General features: G+C 39.0%; 1 protein-coding gene across 1 annotated transcript in view; it reads right to left on the minus strand.

Annotated features, from left to right (window-relative positions):
* The window catches only part of LOC109928671 (inactive dipeptidyl peptidase 10-like), a 618,050-nt gene that overhangs the window by 572,938 nt on the left and 26,916 nt on the right, over positions 1 to 18,196 (minus strand). The window contains exon 3 of the mRNA XM_048599233.1: positions 14,796 to 14,891. Within this exon, the coding sequence (XP_048455190.1) occupies positions 14,796 to 14,891 (96 nt within the window). The remainder of the gene's footprint in view (positions 1 to 14,795; positions 14,892 to 18,196) is intronic.

An 18,196-nucleotide genomic window follows, 5' to 3' on the forward strand; every position in this document is an offset into this window, starting at 1 on the left:
TCTCTGTCATTCAATGAGATCACGGCTGATCTGATAATCCTCAACTCCATTTTCCTGCCTTATTCCCATAATTCTTGATCCCTTTATTGATTAAAAATCTGTCTATACCAATGGTGAATATACTTAATGACTCCATCATGGCTGCCCCCTACAGTAAAGAATTCCAAAGCATCAATACCTTCAGAGAAGAATTTCCTCCTCCTCTCTGTCTTAAGTGCACACCCTGAAATTATGCCCTTGGATCTTACATTCTCCCACAAGCGAAAACAGCCCCTCCACATGTACACTGTCAAATCCCCTAAGAACATTGAACATTTCCATATCTCCTCAAATTTGTCTGAAGTCTAAAGAGTACAAGCTCAACTTACCATCTTCATAAGAAAACCTTTCATACCTTGGATCAACATTGCCTGGATGGATGCAGCTCCAACAACACTCAAGAAGCTTGACACTATACCAGTCAAAGTATTCTGCTTGATTGACACTACATCTGCAGGCATCCACTCTCTCCACCATCAATGCTCAGTACTAGCTACAAGACACACTTTAGAAATTCACCAAAGATCCTCAGACAGCATCTTCCAAATCTTCAACCACTTCCATCTAAAAGGACAAGGGCATGAGATATATGGGAACACCACTACCTTCAAGATCCCCTCCAAGCCACTCCCCACCCTGACTTTGATATATATCATCATTCCTTCATGGTTGCTGGGTCAAAATACTGGAATTTCCTTGCTAAGGGCATTGTGGGTCTACCTATGCAATGGACTACAGCGATTCAAGAAGGCAGCTCACCACCATCTTCTCAAGGGCAACTAGAGACAGCCAATAAATGCTGACCAGCCAGTGACACCCACATCCCACAAATAAATATAATCTTAGTGAACCGTTTCTGGACTGCCTTCAATGCCAAATTTATCTTTCTTTAATTTGGGGGAACAAAACTGTTCATAATATTCCAGCTGTGGTCTGACTACTGCCTTGCATAGTATTAGTAACACCTCCTTATTTTTATACTCCATTCACTTTGAAATAAAGGTCAAAATTACACTTATCTTCCCTATTACCTCCTGACCCTCAAAGCTGGCTTTTTTGTGATTCACACGAGGACCCCCAAAGCCCTTGGTGCTGCATCTTCCTGCAGTATTTTCCAATTGAAATAATGTTTAGCTCCTCTATTCTTCCAGCTATGTACATAACCTGACAAAGCGCTTCCGTCTTAATATTCCACACCAAGTTTAATTCACTTAGTTAACCTGTGTGTATATCCCTCTGTAGAGTCATTGTGTCAACCTCACAACTTGTTTTCCCACGTATTTCTGTGTCATTTGCAAACTTGGTGATCGTACATTCAATTCAATCATTCTCGTCATTAATATATATTGTAAATGATTGTGGCTACAGCACTGATCACTGTAGCATTCCACAAGGTACAGGTTGCCGTCCTGAAAATTGCCTCTTTATCCCAACTCTCCATCTTCTGTTAGTCAATCTTCTATCCATGCTATCTCCAAAATCACAAGCTCTTATCTTATCAAATAGCCTCATGTGCTTTATTGAATAACATTTGGAGTGAGGGGCACAAATCCTGTTTTCAATAAATCAATGTTCCATGAAACATTAAATGGCTACAGGGCAGCCAATACTGGTCGGGTTGCATTCCCTGCTGATACTTTAGCTGATTGGGCTGGGATACACCAGAAATCTTGCTCACATCAAGTTTTATCATGGTAGCAATAACAAGAGTTGAATTGTTGATGTTATTGCCTAAATACAGAAATATATTTCATATATTTGGCAGATATGCTGAATAACTACTGTAAATTCCCTGAGAACCTGATGATGATTGACAGGAGTTAATGGAATGAGCTATGGGGTTAATGTCATACTCTCCATCAGATATCCTGTGAGAACGCAAAACAGAACTTCCTGGCCCTATTTTCTAGTTTCACAAGAAAAAATGGTCACTTAGGTAAATAATTGGTGTCCATGGAATCTACCACAGCCTTCAAGTATCAAGGGTGAGGAAATTACAAATAATTTATAGTAAAATAATACTATATGCAAAAGGATAAAACAAAGAATTTCAGATGCTGGAAATCTTAAACAAAAAAAAGGAGTTGCTTGTGGAACTCGGTAAGTCTGGCAGTATCTGTGAAGAGAAAGCAGAGTCAACGTTTTGGATCCAGTGACCTTTCTTCAGGAATTTGTTTTTTGAATCATTTTTATCACTACCCATGTCATGCAAATTGATCTATAATTCACTGTTTTCTCTCTGCCTGCCTTCTTAAACAGTGGGATTACAATAGCTACTTTTCAATCTGCCAGAATTGTTCCAGCATCTACAGAATATTGGAAGATGGCCATTCGCTCATCTATTTCTAGGATGGATTCCTTAAGTACTCTAAAATGTAGCTTATCTGGCTTATTTATCTGCTTTCATCCCTTTTAGTTTTCCCAAGACAATTTTTCCTATTAATATTAATTTACTTCAATTCTTGCTTCCCATCTGGCACTGTGTTACTCCATATTATTGAGATGTTATTTTTGTTCCTTTGTAAAGATATAACTAACCCTGACTAAAGCATCAATTGTACCATTTTGTATCAAATGTGTCTGATGAACTGCTTACCTCTCCCCTATTGCATCTCTCACGTCCAATTCCAGTCCCATTTTAATGTGCGCCATTACTGAAACAACGCTCTACTCAATGGATATTTGCTCCTTGACCGACATCCCTTACATCTGGGCTATCTTTAAAAGGCTGCCGTGTACCAAAATGAGCACTGGGATTCCAAGCCAGTTGCAACCCTTGTTAGATTGGCCAAATTTAAATCTTGCAATTGCAACTCGTATCCACTTTCTATCATGAAATAAAATATTTTCTTCAAGACACGAGCCTTTTTCATCAAGACTCACTCAAAGCATTCCTTCAACACTGTGAAGCAAGTAAGCCCTTAACCCCAGAGAAGGAAAGAGGATGGTGCTAGCAAACCCATTAGCTGGTAGTGTTGGCTTTACAGCACGTAAAACATAAACGTACTCTGGAATTGAAACAGGTCTCTAAGAATACAGCATCAACTGTTTTACTGTGTGTCATACAATTAGAAAGAGCAGAAAGCTAGCAGCAGGGAGGGTTAGGGATTTTGATTTTGACAGGACCTTTGCTGCGGTTTCCACATTGTCAGAGCCCAACAAATGGCTTAAAATGGTTGATGGAAGGAGTCTCCGGGAATTTTGTGTCATAAGGACTCTTAATATGCAAGTGAGAGAGAATTCATAGATATTTACCTTGCCAACAGAAATTGCATCAGGGACTTCAAATGGAATATGCTTATGAGCATAATTCAAGGGCTGAAACATTTAAGTGGGAAATGAAAGAACCTACATAGTGGAGGCTGAGTTGGAAACAGAGAGACTGCAAGATTGCGTTTGGTCCAATGTTTGTGTAGGAAGTAATGAAAGTGCTGGTAACTACATGAGCTGTATCATTGTTGCATTAATGATTTAAAAAGTGACATTTTTTAGATTTAGATTTTCAGATTCTACTTTTACTGTCACATTTACCATTGTATTTGAAACATCCTTCAACTGTAAATTCATTTTTGAATTATTTTATTTGGATTGTTACAGTAAAAGAATTAAAAAATAAAATCCTGCACAGTGGTTTTCTTCATGTTCTCATTCCAGGATTTATTTTCTTTTCCAATGGTTGTTAGCCTCTACAAGAATTGTAGACATCAATCACCAAGAACGCAATATTTAATACTGACACCTCATTTGTAACCCCAGAGGAGATCAACAACTCATACGCAATTTTTAAAAAATTGCAGTAAAAATAGATTTGTTATTTACCTTCTCATTGGAGGGTATAAAGGTACTGGGTATTGCTCCAAATAACCCAGACCAGTAACAACACATTTCACAACACAGCCAAAAACCTTATACTTTGTGAAGGGTTAAAGTGAGATACAACTTTAACATTGCCTGTTGTGAAAGCTGCCTCTACTTCACCCATCTAAGCTGGAATGGATTTTATTGCTGAGCAAAGCATAACGATGAATTCACGACAACGTACGTGTGGGTGTGTGATATATGGTCAGCAAAGAGTTGTAATCACATCGGATAATATGTTAAGTAAGCCCATAAGTCTAATTAATTTAGTGAGGAACACTGCAAGGTGAAAACAATACAGGTGGCTGAAAAGACCATACACGTTGATGAAGGGACTGCCTCCTCTGCCACGCACAAATACTCATTAGCTAAAATAATTAAGAATAACATTGTACACAAACTTAAGGATAAATACCTCATTAATCATTCAACTAATGATTCATTAATCAAGTAACTATCAAATGGTCAGTTCATTTACAAATTTAGATTGACCATAAGGCTGTAAAAATGCAACGTGCACATAGTTAAGCTATTGCATTTTTTTTCAGTCTTACAGTATGAAATGTCGGGTCATGCATATATTTTTATGCAATTGTAAAATTGTTGAAGTATTGTTGTATACAGGATGCCAACCAATCTCAATGTTATGATGGGGTGATGACATCCATGCCCTGTTTTGCAACTAAATAGAACTCCCAAGATGTTGCCCTTCTGTTTCCTTGCATTAGCTGAATCAGTAATTATTTTGTTTGCTTTCATATGTAATTTATATTAACAAAAATAAAACCAGTGTGCCCAATAGTTTTATTTATCTGAAAGATTTAGTGTAGATTTTTTTTTTCAAAACAGTGTACAAAACTGTGATCAGTATATCAAAGCCAGAAATCACACAAAACCAGGTTATAGTTCAACAGGCTTATTTGAAAACACAAGCTTTCAGAGCCTCAGTCCTTCTTCAGGTGTTAGTGAGAAAGGTAGTATCAAACACAGAATTTATAAGTAAAAGATCAAAGGTTCACACTATTGATGAGGATGTAATAAACAAAACTAAGATGTTGTTAAATCTGTAATCAGTCAGGAGGTTTTAATTGATTAATATATGTATGTAAATCCCCAAATTCCCTTTCAAGTCACTGTCCTGAGAGAACTAAAGGTTTTATCAGCGTAACTAAGAGGTGACATTTCAGGTCAGACAATGCATGTTAGGTGTGAGGCCTTGCTTAGAATCTGTTTGTGTTTTAGTTTGGAGTCAGACTAGTTTTATTTCTAAAATAGGAATTTATCAAACGCAACACTGACTGACTGTCGATAAATTGTGAGCTTTTTGAACAAATAAAATATATCTGTAAATACAAATTCACCCTATAGATTCACGTATGTATGTGTGCGTGTGTGTGTGTGTAAGGGGGGGAGGGAGAGAGAGAGAGAGATTGTGTGTGTGTGTGTAGAAGGTGGGGAGAGTATGTGTATGCATGTGTATGTGAGGGGGAGAGGGACAGAGTGAGTGTGTGTGTAAGGGGGGTGGAGAGAGAGTGAGAGAGGCTCACACACTCTCTCCCCATCACACTCACACACTCTCGCCCCCCTCACACTCACATACTCTCTCCCCCCTCACACACTCTCTCCCCCCTCACACTCACACACTCTCTCCCCTGTCACACTCACACACTCTCTCCCCTGTCACACTCACACACTCTCCCCCCTCACACTCACACACTCTCTCCACCCTCTCACACACTCTCTCCACCCACTCACTCACTCACACACACACACACATGCACACACAGACACGCACACACAGACACACACACACACACACACATACATACACACACACACACACACACATACATACACACACACTCTCCCCCCTCACACACACTCTACCACCCCACACAGACACACACATTCTCTTTCCATCCCCCACACACGCACGCACTCTCTCCCATTCCCCAAACGCGCATGCACACATCCTTAGCAACTCCTTTGTCTGTCCAACTGTTTTTCTCTCTCTTTGGGCTCTATCCTATCGCTTACTCCCTACCCCACCCACCTCCCTATTTTCTGCATATAAACTGACGTTTTCCCAGCTACCATCGGTTCTGAGGAAGGGTCACCGGACCCGAAACGTTAATTCTGTTTTCTCCTCTGCAGATGCTGCCAGACCTGCTGAGCTTTTCTAGCAACTTTGCTTCTGTTCCTGATATACAGCATCCGCAGTTCTTTTGGTTTTTAATTTGGAAGATGAACCAGATGAAGATTATTTTAATACAAAAGCAAAATACTACGATGCTGAAAATAGAGAACAAAAATAAGAAATTGTGCAAATATGTCTGGTAACATCTCTGGAGGAAAAAACATTTTAAAATCATGTTCTTTTCTTTGAAGTGGAAACAGCTGCCACTAGTTTTATGCAAGTAGCAAGATAAGGAAAGCAAGGGTTGGAAATGAAAAAAAAAGCAAAGTTCTATGATTGGATGAAGAGGTTAAATGTTTAAAAGAAAAATGGTGCAAGGTAAAAAAAATTATAATAGGATAAGTAATTAAACAAAAGATGGACCTGAAGAAAATTGTTCTAATAGAGACTATGAGTGAACTAAAGGAATGATTTCATAAGGCAGCATTGTAGTTATTTTGTATAACTACAACAGTGCAATACTCCTACGAATTTACTTTGATTAAAATCTATGGGATAATGGCTTACGTACGTATACTGAGTTGCTCTTTTAAAGCTTATTCTACTGGGTATTTCATCTTAAGACCTTAAAGTGTTTCTTTTTTTATTGTTATTACATTGTAACACATTTTTAATTCAACAATGTAATTTTGAATGAAAGGCTGAATTGTGTTGACAAGTGTGGTCTGCTTTTCAATTAATTTTGATTTCGTCTATCCCATAAATTTTAAATAGCACGTCATTTTTCTTAATGAATTGTATTCTATTTTAACAACAGTTCTTTTTTTTTTTTTTAAATTTTATCACAAAGAAGCTATTACCTTCAATTGAAATTTTAAGTGGAAATGTGTAGATTATGCTTTCACATGCAGATTTCATTTTCCAAACCTGTGTTTATTGCAAACCTGTGCCAATAAAACGTGGCGCAGGGTAGAAACAATTTCTGCTTGGAAGAAATTTCCAACCTTTCTTTACCCAAACAAGCAATGACTAATTAGAAATGAATTGCTTAGTAAAAAAAAAAAATCAACTCACAATGCACCATAATATATTGTATGGAGCTGGATTTTATCAAGCGCTGAGCTATGACCAAAAGAGGGCCAACAGTTCTTGAAAAACCAATAAACCAACTAGGAAATCAATGGTCATGGCCAACAAGATCATTGACTAGCTTGGGCATTTGTTCTCAACACAAATTATTGGATGATGAAAGGCATAATAATGACGTACATATTAAATTCATTATAACTATGGTGGCAAATCCTAGTCAAATGTGTTTCCTTAGTTTCTGGTGCACATGTTGATTTGTTTGATTCCTGGCAGGTATGAAGCTAAAGAAGAAAATATATTTATTGTTCAGATAATGTACTGCAAAGGTTGAATTTTCATGTTTGTAATTTAAGCATGATGGCAAGGAGTTCATGGTGTTCGTCATGGCACAGGACAAATTTTCACAAGTGATCTTCTGCTTTTCACCTCTTTAATGATGTAACCAAGATCTTGGGCATGCTTCTAAGAGAATCTCGCAGAGAGAAAAGCAGACATACTCAGTTGCCAGGAACTTCCAGCTTACACAATCCTTGCGTCATATTTAAAGCATAGCTGCAGACACCACTTCAGGTACAGCATGTCAGGAACTGCTTGTCAACTGCGGTACTCGACTGTTGAAATATTTGGGGAAAGACAAGCTAGAAATCTGGAGGTCTCAGTGGAGGCTGGTGGAAAAGTGGGCAGTACATAATTCAGCTGACCATTAAAAGCCACACCAACAGACCCAGCCAGTGTGGACAGAAATTGCAACATTTTTCAGTGCTAAATTCCAAGTGAAAAGGATCATCCAGCGGTGCTGCAAATTGGACAATGATCTTCTGCACACTTCAAAGGTAAGTGTCCCACCTTTTCAATGCTATTTCACAAATAAAGACCACTATACACTATAAAAACCAAAAGAACTGTGGGTTCCCGTAAATCAGAAACAAAAATAGAAATGGCTGGAAAAACTCAGCAGGTCTGGCAGCAACTGTGACTCTCACTATTGCATGCATTATGTCCACTCACATGTTCTCACCCACCTCACCTTCCCAAAGTACTAGCTTTTCCTGCTTTTTGTACTTCCTACTCACTCCTGTGAACACTCCACAACCCCTCCTACTCATGTATGATCACTAATTGCTCATTAATCTACCTTCATTTACTTAATCCTTGTCTTTCTCTCATTGTAGGAAGAATTGCCAACTCCCCCTGCTACCAGACTGATGTTTCAATAACACCACGACTGACATACAATAACATCCAAAACTGCTTGTACTTGACTTGTTAGACTATGACCTTCCCCCAGAATGAAGTAGGATGAACCCTTGACTGACTGTGGCAATATCCTCTAACTGCCTGTAGACCCATTTAAACCAACTAAGGATACTTTCCCTTTGACTTTCACACATCACATATATTATGTTTACCACATAAGCTGCTGGCAAATCCTTCAGCCCTGACTTTGATGTAGTGCAGACCAATACAGTGATATGTCCACTGTCTATCTGACTGATAGATGGATTGTTCAGTGCACTGCACCATCATCAGCTGCCTGCATCTCTCATTGTGTTATAAGTAAGCTGAACTGTAAAGGCTGATAGCCTGAAACTGAACACTCTCATCTTATGCACTAAGAGAGAAATGTTATCTAAACAGAGGCTGGCAGCCTCCAACTAAGCCCTAAGGACCGATGCCCTCTCCCGTGAATGACTAAAGAAAGTCAAAGACTGCTAAGAAAGCAAGCAAAATATCATAAGATGTGCATTCATGTCAACACAAAAGCATCGTGCATAGATGCATCAGAACTGTGGCTACCCCTGCAAACAAAATGGACTAGAAGATGTATCCCTCTCTGAGCTCCAAAATGACTTGTTGAAAACCTGAAGTATGGTTAAGTTGACCTGACAGCAGACACGATAATGAGATGAGTCTGCTAATTTACTGAGGGTGAGTTGTGCAGAAGAAGAGTCAGCATAACATTGGACATGGAACATAATAGGATGTTGTGCAGAAGAAATCATTGCATGATGCTCAGCACAGGCATTTGCTAGTAGCTGTGAGGTGTACACTTTGGTTGCCTGACTTTTTTTGTGCTATTTACTTTCTCACTGAGGAGAGGAGAATCAGAGGTGACAGGTAAGGTAGTGAAGGGTTGTGAATCTGTGTAATTCTTTACTTCAGAGCGATGTAGAGGGCAAATCATTAAGTATGTTCAAGGCTGAGATATAGGGGGTCAAGGTTTATAGGGAAAAGACAGGAAATTAGATTTGAGGATTATCATATGAGACACAATCTCATTGAAAATGGAGTGGACTCGATGGGTTGAATGACCTACTTCCCTTCCTATGCCTTCCAGTCAATTGGGTGAGATGGGGTTTAAATGGGATGTAAACACATGAAAATAAGGAGCTCAAGGATGAGATTCTGAAGTTGCCCGTTAAGGCTTGAGGGGGAAATTGTATGATTTTTTCTTAATTTCTTTTCTTGTTCTTGCCATTGCTCTCATCAAGGGGGTGGACATTCTGTAGTATGACATCTTTTGAACTGATCAATTGTAAAACTTAGTTGTCAGTGAGATAAATTTTCAACTTGTTGCTCTGACCTAGGACTAACATTCTGGATAGACCATCCATTATAGAAGTGATCCAATTTTAGTTTTTAACAAAATAGGCAAATTTACAATATCAGCTTAACACACAGGTGACAAATTAAAAATTCACTCAATTATTTCCTCCAGATGAAATTATAAAGTGAATACTTCAAAGGAAATGGTTCATTTTATTTTTAACAACAGATGATTAGGCTGGGTCTACATAGAAAATGGTCAATATTTTATTCTTTATGCTCAAAATTCTTATGCAGTGCATGTGACACACATGTAAATTTCAAACAAATTGACCTTGAACAGGACTAGTGCTCACAAAGTCTTTCCTGTTTGAGGAGAAAAATGCTTCAATAACTCAATGACATTCGTAGGTCTCCACATCTATCAATGATGATTGATAAGGGAGTAGATGAACTCTTCAAGTACATGTCTTAGTCTGATTGATTAATTCAATTGAAAAGTTACTTAACTGCAACTAATCTGAGACACTGAAAAGTTGAAAGTAAAGCTGGTTCAAATATTAGGTCTGTGCAAAGAGTTCAACTGGTTAAGGCAGCTGTTTGATGAAAGGAGTTTATTGACTCTGTTGTCATAACTTCAACCCAGGAAGGAGGGATATTTATTCAACTGAGCTAGTTGTAAGGTTGTAGTTACTAATATAGATGATAATCTATGAATAAAGTGCATTAAGTTGCAGTTAACAGCTATTAACTCAGCTGGTTAAAGAACTATTCTTAGAGAAATAGCAGACATCGATCATTGCTAGAATTAATACGGATTACTTTTTAACGCTGAATTGAATTATCTACCTAACTTTGGTCACTCATTTTATTAAGTAACTCTGTCAATTGGTCATTTGCTATTCAATCTCATAAATAACTTTGATTAAAATGATATTTATAAGTAATTTTAATGTACTTAATATTTTTGTAAAGTTATGGCTTTACAAAGAATAAACACTCATTACAGAATAATCAACTTTTAAACTCCATTCTTGATACTTCAACAGGAAGCAATTAGCTGGAGATAGTAGCACAGTGGTAAATAGCAGGTGGGAAGCAATGGTGTAAACATGTTGCCACTGCACTAGTAATCCTGACATCCAGGTTCAAACTCCTCCATTGCAAATCTGAAAGTGACTGATGACTGCAACCATTTGCTGATTGGTGTGAAGTCCCATCTGGTTCACTTAATATCTCTCGGGGCTCTTGTGATGCAGTGTTGGTGTCCCAGCTTCTGAGCCAGGAGGCCCAGGTTCAAGTCAAATAACATCTCTGAACAGGTTGATTAGAAAATATTTGGCATTGTGGTAATGTGACTAGGCTAGTAATCCAGATACGCAGTCTAATGCTCTGGGGACAATGGTTCAAGTCCTATCATGGCAGCTGGTGGAATTTAAATTCAATGAATGAATCTGGAATATAAAATTAGTCTTAGTGATGGTGATTATGACAATTGTCAGTGATTATCACTATAAAATAACTGTTTCACAAATATTCTTGGGAGTGCAGAAATGTGCTAACCTTACCCCACTTGTAGTTTACCTGTATCTCCAAACTCATAGCAATGTGGTGATTATTAACTGCCATCCAAAATTGCTGAGCAAGGAATGAAGTTCAAGGATAATTACAGATGGGAAATGAATGCTGGCCTTGTTAGCAACAGTAAAAGCTTCTACGGGTATGTAAAAAGAGAACAGCTAAAGTAAGTGTGGGGCTCTCAGATGATGCAAACTGGAGAACTGTACTGGGAGAAACGGCAGAAAGCGATTGAGAATATCCTATATCGTGTTGTGTAGCACAATCACTCTGTTAAATAGGATAGACTTTGAACGGCTCTAGTAACTCAATACTGGACATTCATAAGGTACTGGGCTATCAGCTACTGGAGAATAGTACTCCCATACAACTTGGCATATCAATCATTCTATAATTAACAATAAGTGAAGTGATCAACCCTAATTCAATGAAAAGTACAGGATGGCATGCCAGAAGCAGCACAAGTCATACCTAAAATGAGGTGTCAACTTGGTAAAGCCCTAAAATAGAACCAATTGCATGCCAGACTGCATTAACATCAAGTGATAGACAGTGTGAAGCAATTCTACCATGAATGGATCAGATTCAAGCTCTGCAGTCGTGTCATTTCCAGTCATGAATGGTGGTGGAAAATTAAACAATTCATTGATATTGATGGCTCCACAAATATCCCTATACTTACTATCCAGCGAGCTGAGCACCTCGGTGTAAAAGGGAAAACTGAAATGCTTACAACAATTTTCAGCCAGAAAGTGTGATGTGGATGATTCATCTTGCTCTCTTCCAGACATTCTCAGCATCACTGCTGCCAGTCTTCAACAAATTCGATTTACTCCATGTGATATCTAAAATGTATTGGATACTGTAAAGGCTATGGTCCCTGACAACATTCTCCCAATAGTCCTGAAGACATGTACTCCAGAACACACTGCACCCATAGTCAAGCTATTCCAGTACAGCAACTACACTGTGATTATTATAGGTACAAAAGACACTTTACTGTTCACTGTGTCAACTGAACTGTTATTTGGTTCTTGTTACCTTGCTACAAATCCTCCAATTCCCTCAGATAATGCTGAATTTAACAAAAACTCATAGGATAATTACAGGCTTTAAACTATTATATTTACCAGTAATTGGAAAAGGTTTCTTAATACAAAGATCACTGTCCAGACATAAACTTTAAAAAGCTTACAGACATTTATGGACCTGTTACTGAAAAGCAAACATAAAGAGAAACTATTGGTTTGGCATTAGTGCAGAAGACCAGCTCATGAACAAACTCATATTGTTTAGATCCAAAGTTACTGCAGTCATAATACAAATGAGAAGTAAGTCTAGTCACAATGTTTTCACACTTACAGAAATCCTTTTATCCATTGATGCATGATGATGAGCCTAAAATGGGCTTGCAATATTCAATGAGCTTACTGCAGAGGCTGAGTTTTGCAACCATTAAACTGAAACGTTTTGGATGAGAAGCAATCAATAGGCTATTACAGACGGTGTGCATTAAATTGTCACTTATCTTCAGGTTTCAAAATTTGGAGAAGCTTATAAAAGTAAAAGAGTCAAGTGCACTTGATCAGATGGGATTGTCAGCTGGAAGGACAACAATCAATGCACACTGGGAAAATTACAATTACAACACATGTACCTGATAGTAAAATGTACAAACATTGAGCAGTGCCCTTATCACCATATCAAAGAGAATCTTCAGATCCACCAATCATTGCATTTTTGTTATTTTTTGAAAGGACAAACAACAGACTGTGACTCTTTCAAACTTCGTTATAGTTTCGCAGCACATTATTTGTGTATGGAATGGAGATTTATCTTAATTGATGCACAGAGAGATCTGGTACAGCTCCATTGTACCCTGAAGGTGGCAACGCAGGTCGATAGAGTGGTCAAGAAGGCATACGGCATGCTTTCATTCGTCGGACAGGGTATTGAGTACAAGAGTTGGCAGGTCATGTTACAGTTGTATAGGACTTTGGTTCGACCACATTTGGAATAATGCGTGTAGTTCTGGTCGCCACATTACCAAAAGGATGTGGATGCTTTGGAGAGGGTGCAGAGGAGGTTCACCATGATGTTGCCTGGTATGGAGGGCGCTAGCCATGAAGAGAGGTTGAGTAGATTAGGATTATTTACATTAGAAAGATGGAGGTTGAGGGGGGGACCTGATTGAGGTTTACAAAATCATGAGAGGTATAGACAAGGTGGATAGCAAGAAGCTTTTTCCCAGAATGGGGGAATCAATTACTAGGGGTCACGATTTCAAGGTGAGAGGGGAAAAGTTTAAGGGAGATATGCGTGGAAAGTTCTTTACGCAGAGGGTGGTGGGTGCCTGGAATGCGTTGCCAGCGGAGGTGGTAGAGGCGGGCACAATAGCGTCATTTAAGATGTATCTAGACGGATACATGAATGGGCAGGGAGCAGAGGGATACAGATCCTTGGAAAATAGGCAACAGGTTTAGACAGAGGATCTGGATCAGCGCAGGCTTGGAGGGCCGAAGGGCCTGTTCCTGTGCTGCAATTTTCTTTGTTCTTTGTTCTTGTTCTTAAGCAGACTAGGGTTTTTTGGATCAAATAAGGAACAAGACTGACGTGCTTTATTTTCTTGAAACTTCAGACACTCTAAAACTCTTCACAGCCAATGAAGTACTTTCTGAATATAGTCACTTGGGTTATGGAGGGAAGTATAGCACTCACATTGAACATTGTAAGGTTTTACAAATTGCAATGACTGGGCAGCTGTTTAGGTGATGGTTATTGAGCAATAAGTGTCAGTGAAGGCACCATGGGAAATCTCATAAATAAAACAAAGAAATATGAATGCTGGAGATCTGAAATAAGCAAAAATAAAACAGAATGCTGGAGAAATTCAGCAGGTCTAGCAGCATTAGTGGAGAGAAAACAGAATTAACATTTTGAGTCCAATGACCGTTCTTCACATCTTCCAATGGGAAACTTAATGTGGTTCTATGATGTGTACTGTAGCATCTTATAGGCCCATTTCAGAGGGACACAGGATCTCATTCAACATCTCACCTGAAATATAGAACTGCTGACAGTGCAGCATTTGCTAAAGGCTTTGGTATAATAATGTGCTGAAATTTCTGAATGGGATTTGAACTTTCAACGTATGATGTAGAAGCGAGAATACAAACACTAAAATAAACATAATAATTGCCAATGCGTGTATGATCAAGCTTGATTATAAATCCTTTCTCTGTCCTGTAACAAGATAGCCGACATGTAAAAGTATTCTAACATTCTTCTTCCAAATACATTGTGCAACAAGAGTCCATAAGTAAAAATATACTGACGTGGTTCTTTCAAGCAGTTATACATACAAATTTAGATACTAGCATAGAAATTTGTTCTGAATAAAACCAAACCTTATATATCCATTTCTGTAGTCTGTTCTTAAATACGTTATGAAAGATAACGGGTATTTCATAAATTTGAACAACTAAAAAACAGTTTTATGAATTGCATAAAAATGGAAACATTAAGAGTCACCACTTTTTGTACATACCTTTGATCCACTTCACTTCTGGGTCACGTATTTTGAACTCGATTTTGAACAGGTCATCCAAGGTTAGTCGAGCATCTGCTGTTTTTGAAGTATCATCTGAAGTAAAATAAATATCATGGCAATAAGTTACATTTCCATAATTTATAACATAGAACTGACAAAGTAAACACAGTATATAATTTTGATGGTTTTCCTCCGTAACTCCGTAACTACATCTGGAATAATATTTTACATTATCTCTAATATTTATGCAAAATGAAAATGGAGGACCAAGTGATTGTGTAAGCATGTATTAGATTTATATCTGCATTTTTTTTCAAATTATTCTAAATGATATAAATTCTGATAGTGGCCTGGTATTCTTTTGAATAAATCATTTCCTTGCTTCCAGTGATTAACGTTTAGGAATCTAGAAGAACTAGAAGGATCTATGCAATTAGCTCAAAGATGTAACTTTCAGTCATTACTGTGAGTATTTAAAATAGTGTAGTCCACATACAAAGCAATCCTCCCTAAAAATGCAACTTTCATATTTTTCTCACGTTGTTAAAGATCCTACTTACTATGAGGGTCAGTGTGGAATTGTTGGGCCAAAGGACCTGTTTCCACACTGTAGAGATTCTATGGATGGATTCTATGAATTGTTGTGGACCAGTCCAAAGTAGCTTCAAATACAATCAAGGAGTTAATCTAGACCCTAACTTTTATCTTATTTAAAGGCAAGTACAAGGTGCTATGTTCCAGATGTAACTTAATTGGTTACACTACTTGGCTTTAAGTAAAACATGCTTTATTCTTACCTTACAGTTAAAATACAAACAAAAGAAAAAAGAATTGGTATAACTTTAACTCTATTGGATAACGTAACAGAATAATACATTATCTAACTACTAAATAACAACTTTTCCAATATCGGAGCAACCTATAAACACACCCTTGGCAAAGGCAAATTCAGTAAAATAGATTGTCTCACATGCGATGTTTCTTCAGTCCAGGAGAAAAGAACACTGAGAGAAAATTCTGGTAGAGAGGTAGGGCAGTTTCCATAACCAACTTCAAAACCCCAAAAACTGCTGAAAGCTAAACTAAAATCCTGGTTCTATGGGAGCCTGAATCTATTCATTCATGGTGCTTCTATTGTTCCAACTTAAACAAAAAACAAGGGCTCACAAATTGTTTATTTTATTGGCTTGGAAGAGAGAGCTCTGCACCTCTGGCTCAAAACCTCTTTTCAAAAAAGAAAGGACAAAATACACCTCTTAAAGCCATAGTATCATCAGACTATTCACAGTACATTTCCTCTATGCTAGTGAGACAAAATAAATAGGATGACACTTTTTTTCTACTTCTGCTATTACTATTTAGTCAAAAATGTGATTCCAAGCAGCCTGTGGCTTATTATTTCAACCCTCACTCCTATTTCCACTCTAGGTTTTTTTTAAATCTTTTGTCTTCAAGACTATTCCACCTGCCTTCTTCACTACCCTGCCTACCTGGGACTCCAATTCAAGAAAATATGAACCTGCACTCCGAAGTCTCTTTGTTCAGCAACACTCCCCAGGACCTTCCCATTAAGTTTATGAGTCTTGCCCTGATTTGCCCTACCAAAATGTAGCACCTCACATTTATCTAGATTAAACTCCATCTAACACCCCTCGGCCCATCTGAGCAAGGTCCTGTTGCACTCTGAGATAACCTTTGCTGTCCACCACACCACCAATTTTGGTGTCATCTGCAAATTTACGAACCGTAGGTTAGGGTTAGGGCTAGAGTTGAATCCAAAATTGGCTTAGTGGTAGGAGGTAGGGTGATGGTCAAAGCTTAGTTCATGACTGGAAGCTCGTATCCAGTGGCACATCACAAGATTTGATCCAAGGTCCCTATCTGTTTGCAGTGAACATTAAATGATCTCAATGATTGTTGGAGGATGATTAGTAACTACTTAGGTGACAAAATTTGGTGCCATGGTAAATGGACTAAAGCACAATTCAGATGAGCTGGTCAAGTGGACTGAGTAGTGGCAAATCAATTTAATCCTGAAAAGCATGATGTGAAGCATTTAAGGGAACTAACGAGGCAAGTGAGCACACAATAAATGGCAGAATCTTAGTAAGTACAGAGGAATCCTAATAGGCATGTCAACAGTTCTTTGAAGGCAGCAGGGCAAGGGGATAAGGTGGTTAAAAAGGTATTGCTAAAAACTTAAACTCACGAGATGTGGGCATCATTGGCCAAGCCAGCATTTATTGCCTATCTGTACTTGCCCAAGCGCAGTTCAGAGTTAACCACATTGTTGTGGGTTTAGAGTAACACGTAGGCCAGAACAGTTAACGACAGCAGTTTCCTTCCTTAAAGGACATTAGTGAACCAGACGTGTTTTACCTGACAGTCAACAAAGCTTTCATGATCAACATTAGACTCAATTTCACATTTTTATTAGATTCAAATTTCACCATCTGCCATGGCAGGATTCAAACTCAGATCCCCAGAATGTTGCCTGGATCTCTGGATTAATAGTCCAATGATAATACCCTTAGGCTATCACCTTCCCAGATACTTGCCTTCATTAGTTGATGCATAGAGTACAAGCCCAGGGTGGTTTTAGTTGAGAGGCTGACGTTTCTGGCCTAGACCCTTCATCAGAAAAGGGGGAGGGGAAGGGGGTTCCGAAATAAATAGGGAGAGAGTGGGAGGCGGATAGAAGAGGGATAGAGGAGAGGATAGGTGCCCTCCACCTCCTCCAGAACTTCCAATTCCCCGGTCCCCAACACCTCATCTTTACCATGGACGTCCAGTCCCTCTACACCTGCATTCCCCATGCAGATGGCCTTAAGGCCCTCCGCTTCTTCCTGTCCCGCAGGCCCGACCAGTCCCCGTCCACTGATACCCTCATCCACTTAGCCGAACTCGTCCTCACACTCAACAACTTCTCTTTCAATTCCTCCCACTTCCTACAGACAAAGGGGGTAGCCATGGGTACCCGCATGGGCCCAAGCTACGCCTGCCTCTTTGTAGGTTACGTGGAACAATCCCTCTTCCGTACCTACACCGGCCCTAAACCCCACCTCTTCCTCCGTTACATTGATGACTGTATCGGCACCGCCTCGTGCTCCCACTAGGAGCTCGAACAATTCATCCACTTCACTAACACCTTCCACCCCAACCTTAAGTTTACCTGGACCATCTCTAACACCTCTCTCCCCTTCCTGGACCTCTCTGTCTCCATATCGGGCAACCACCTAAAAACCGATATTCATTTCAAGCCCACCGACTCCCACAGCTATCTAGAATACTCCTCCTCCCACCCACCTTCCTGCAAAAATGCTATCCCCTATTCCCAATTCCTTCGCCTCCGCCGCATCTGCTCCCAGGATGAGGCATTCCACTCCCGTACATCTCAG

Source organism: Rhincodon typus, chromosome 7 (genome assembly GCF_021869965.1).
Source record: "Rhincodon typus isolate 14 chromosome 7, sRhiTyp1.1, whole genome shotgun sequence".
NCBI classification, from domain to species: domain Eukaryota; kingdom Metazoa; phylum Chordata; class Chondrichthyes; order Orectolobiformes; family Rhincodontidae; genus Rhincodon; species Rhincodon typus.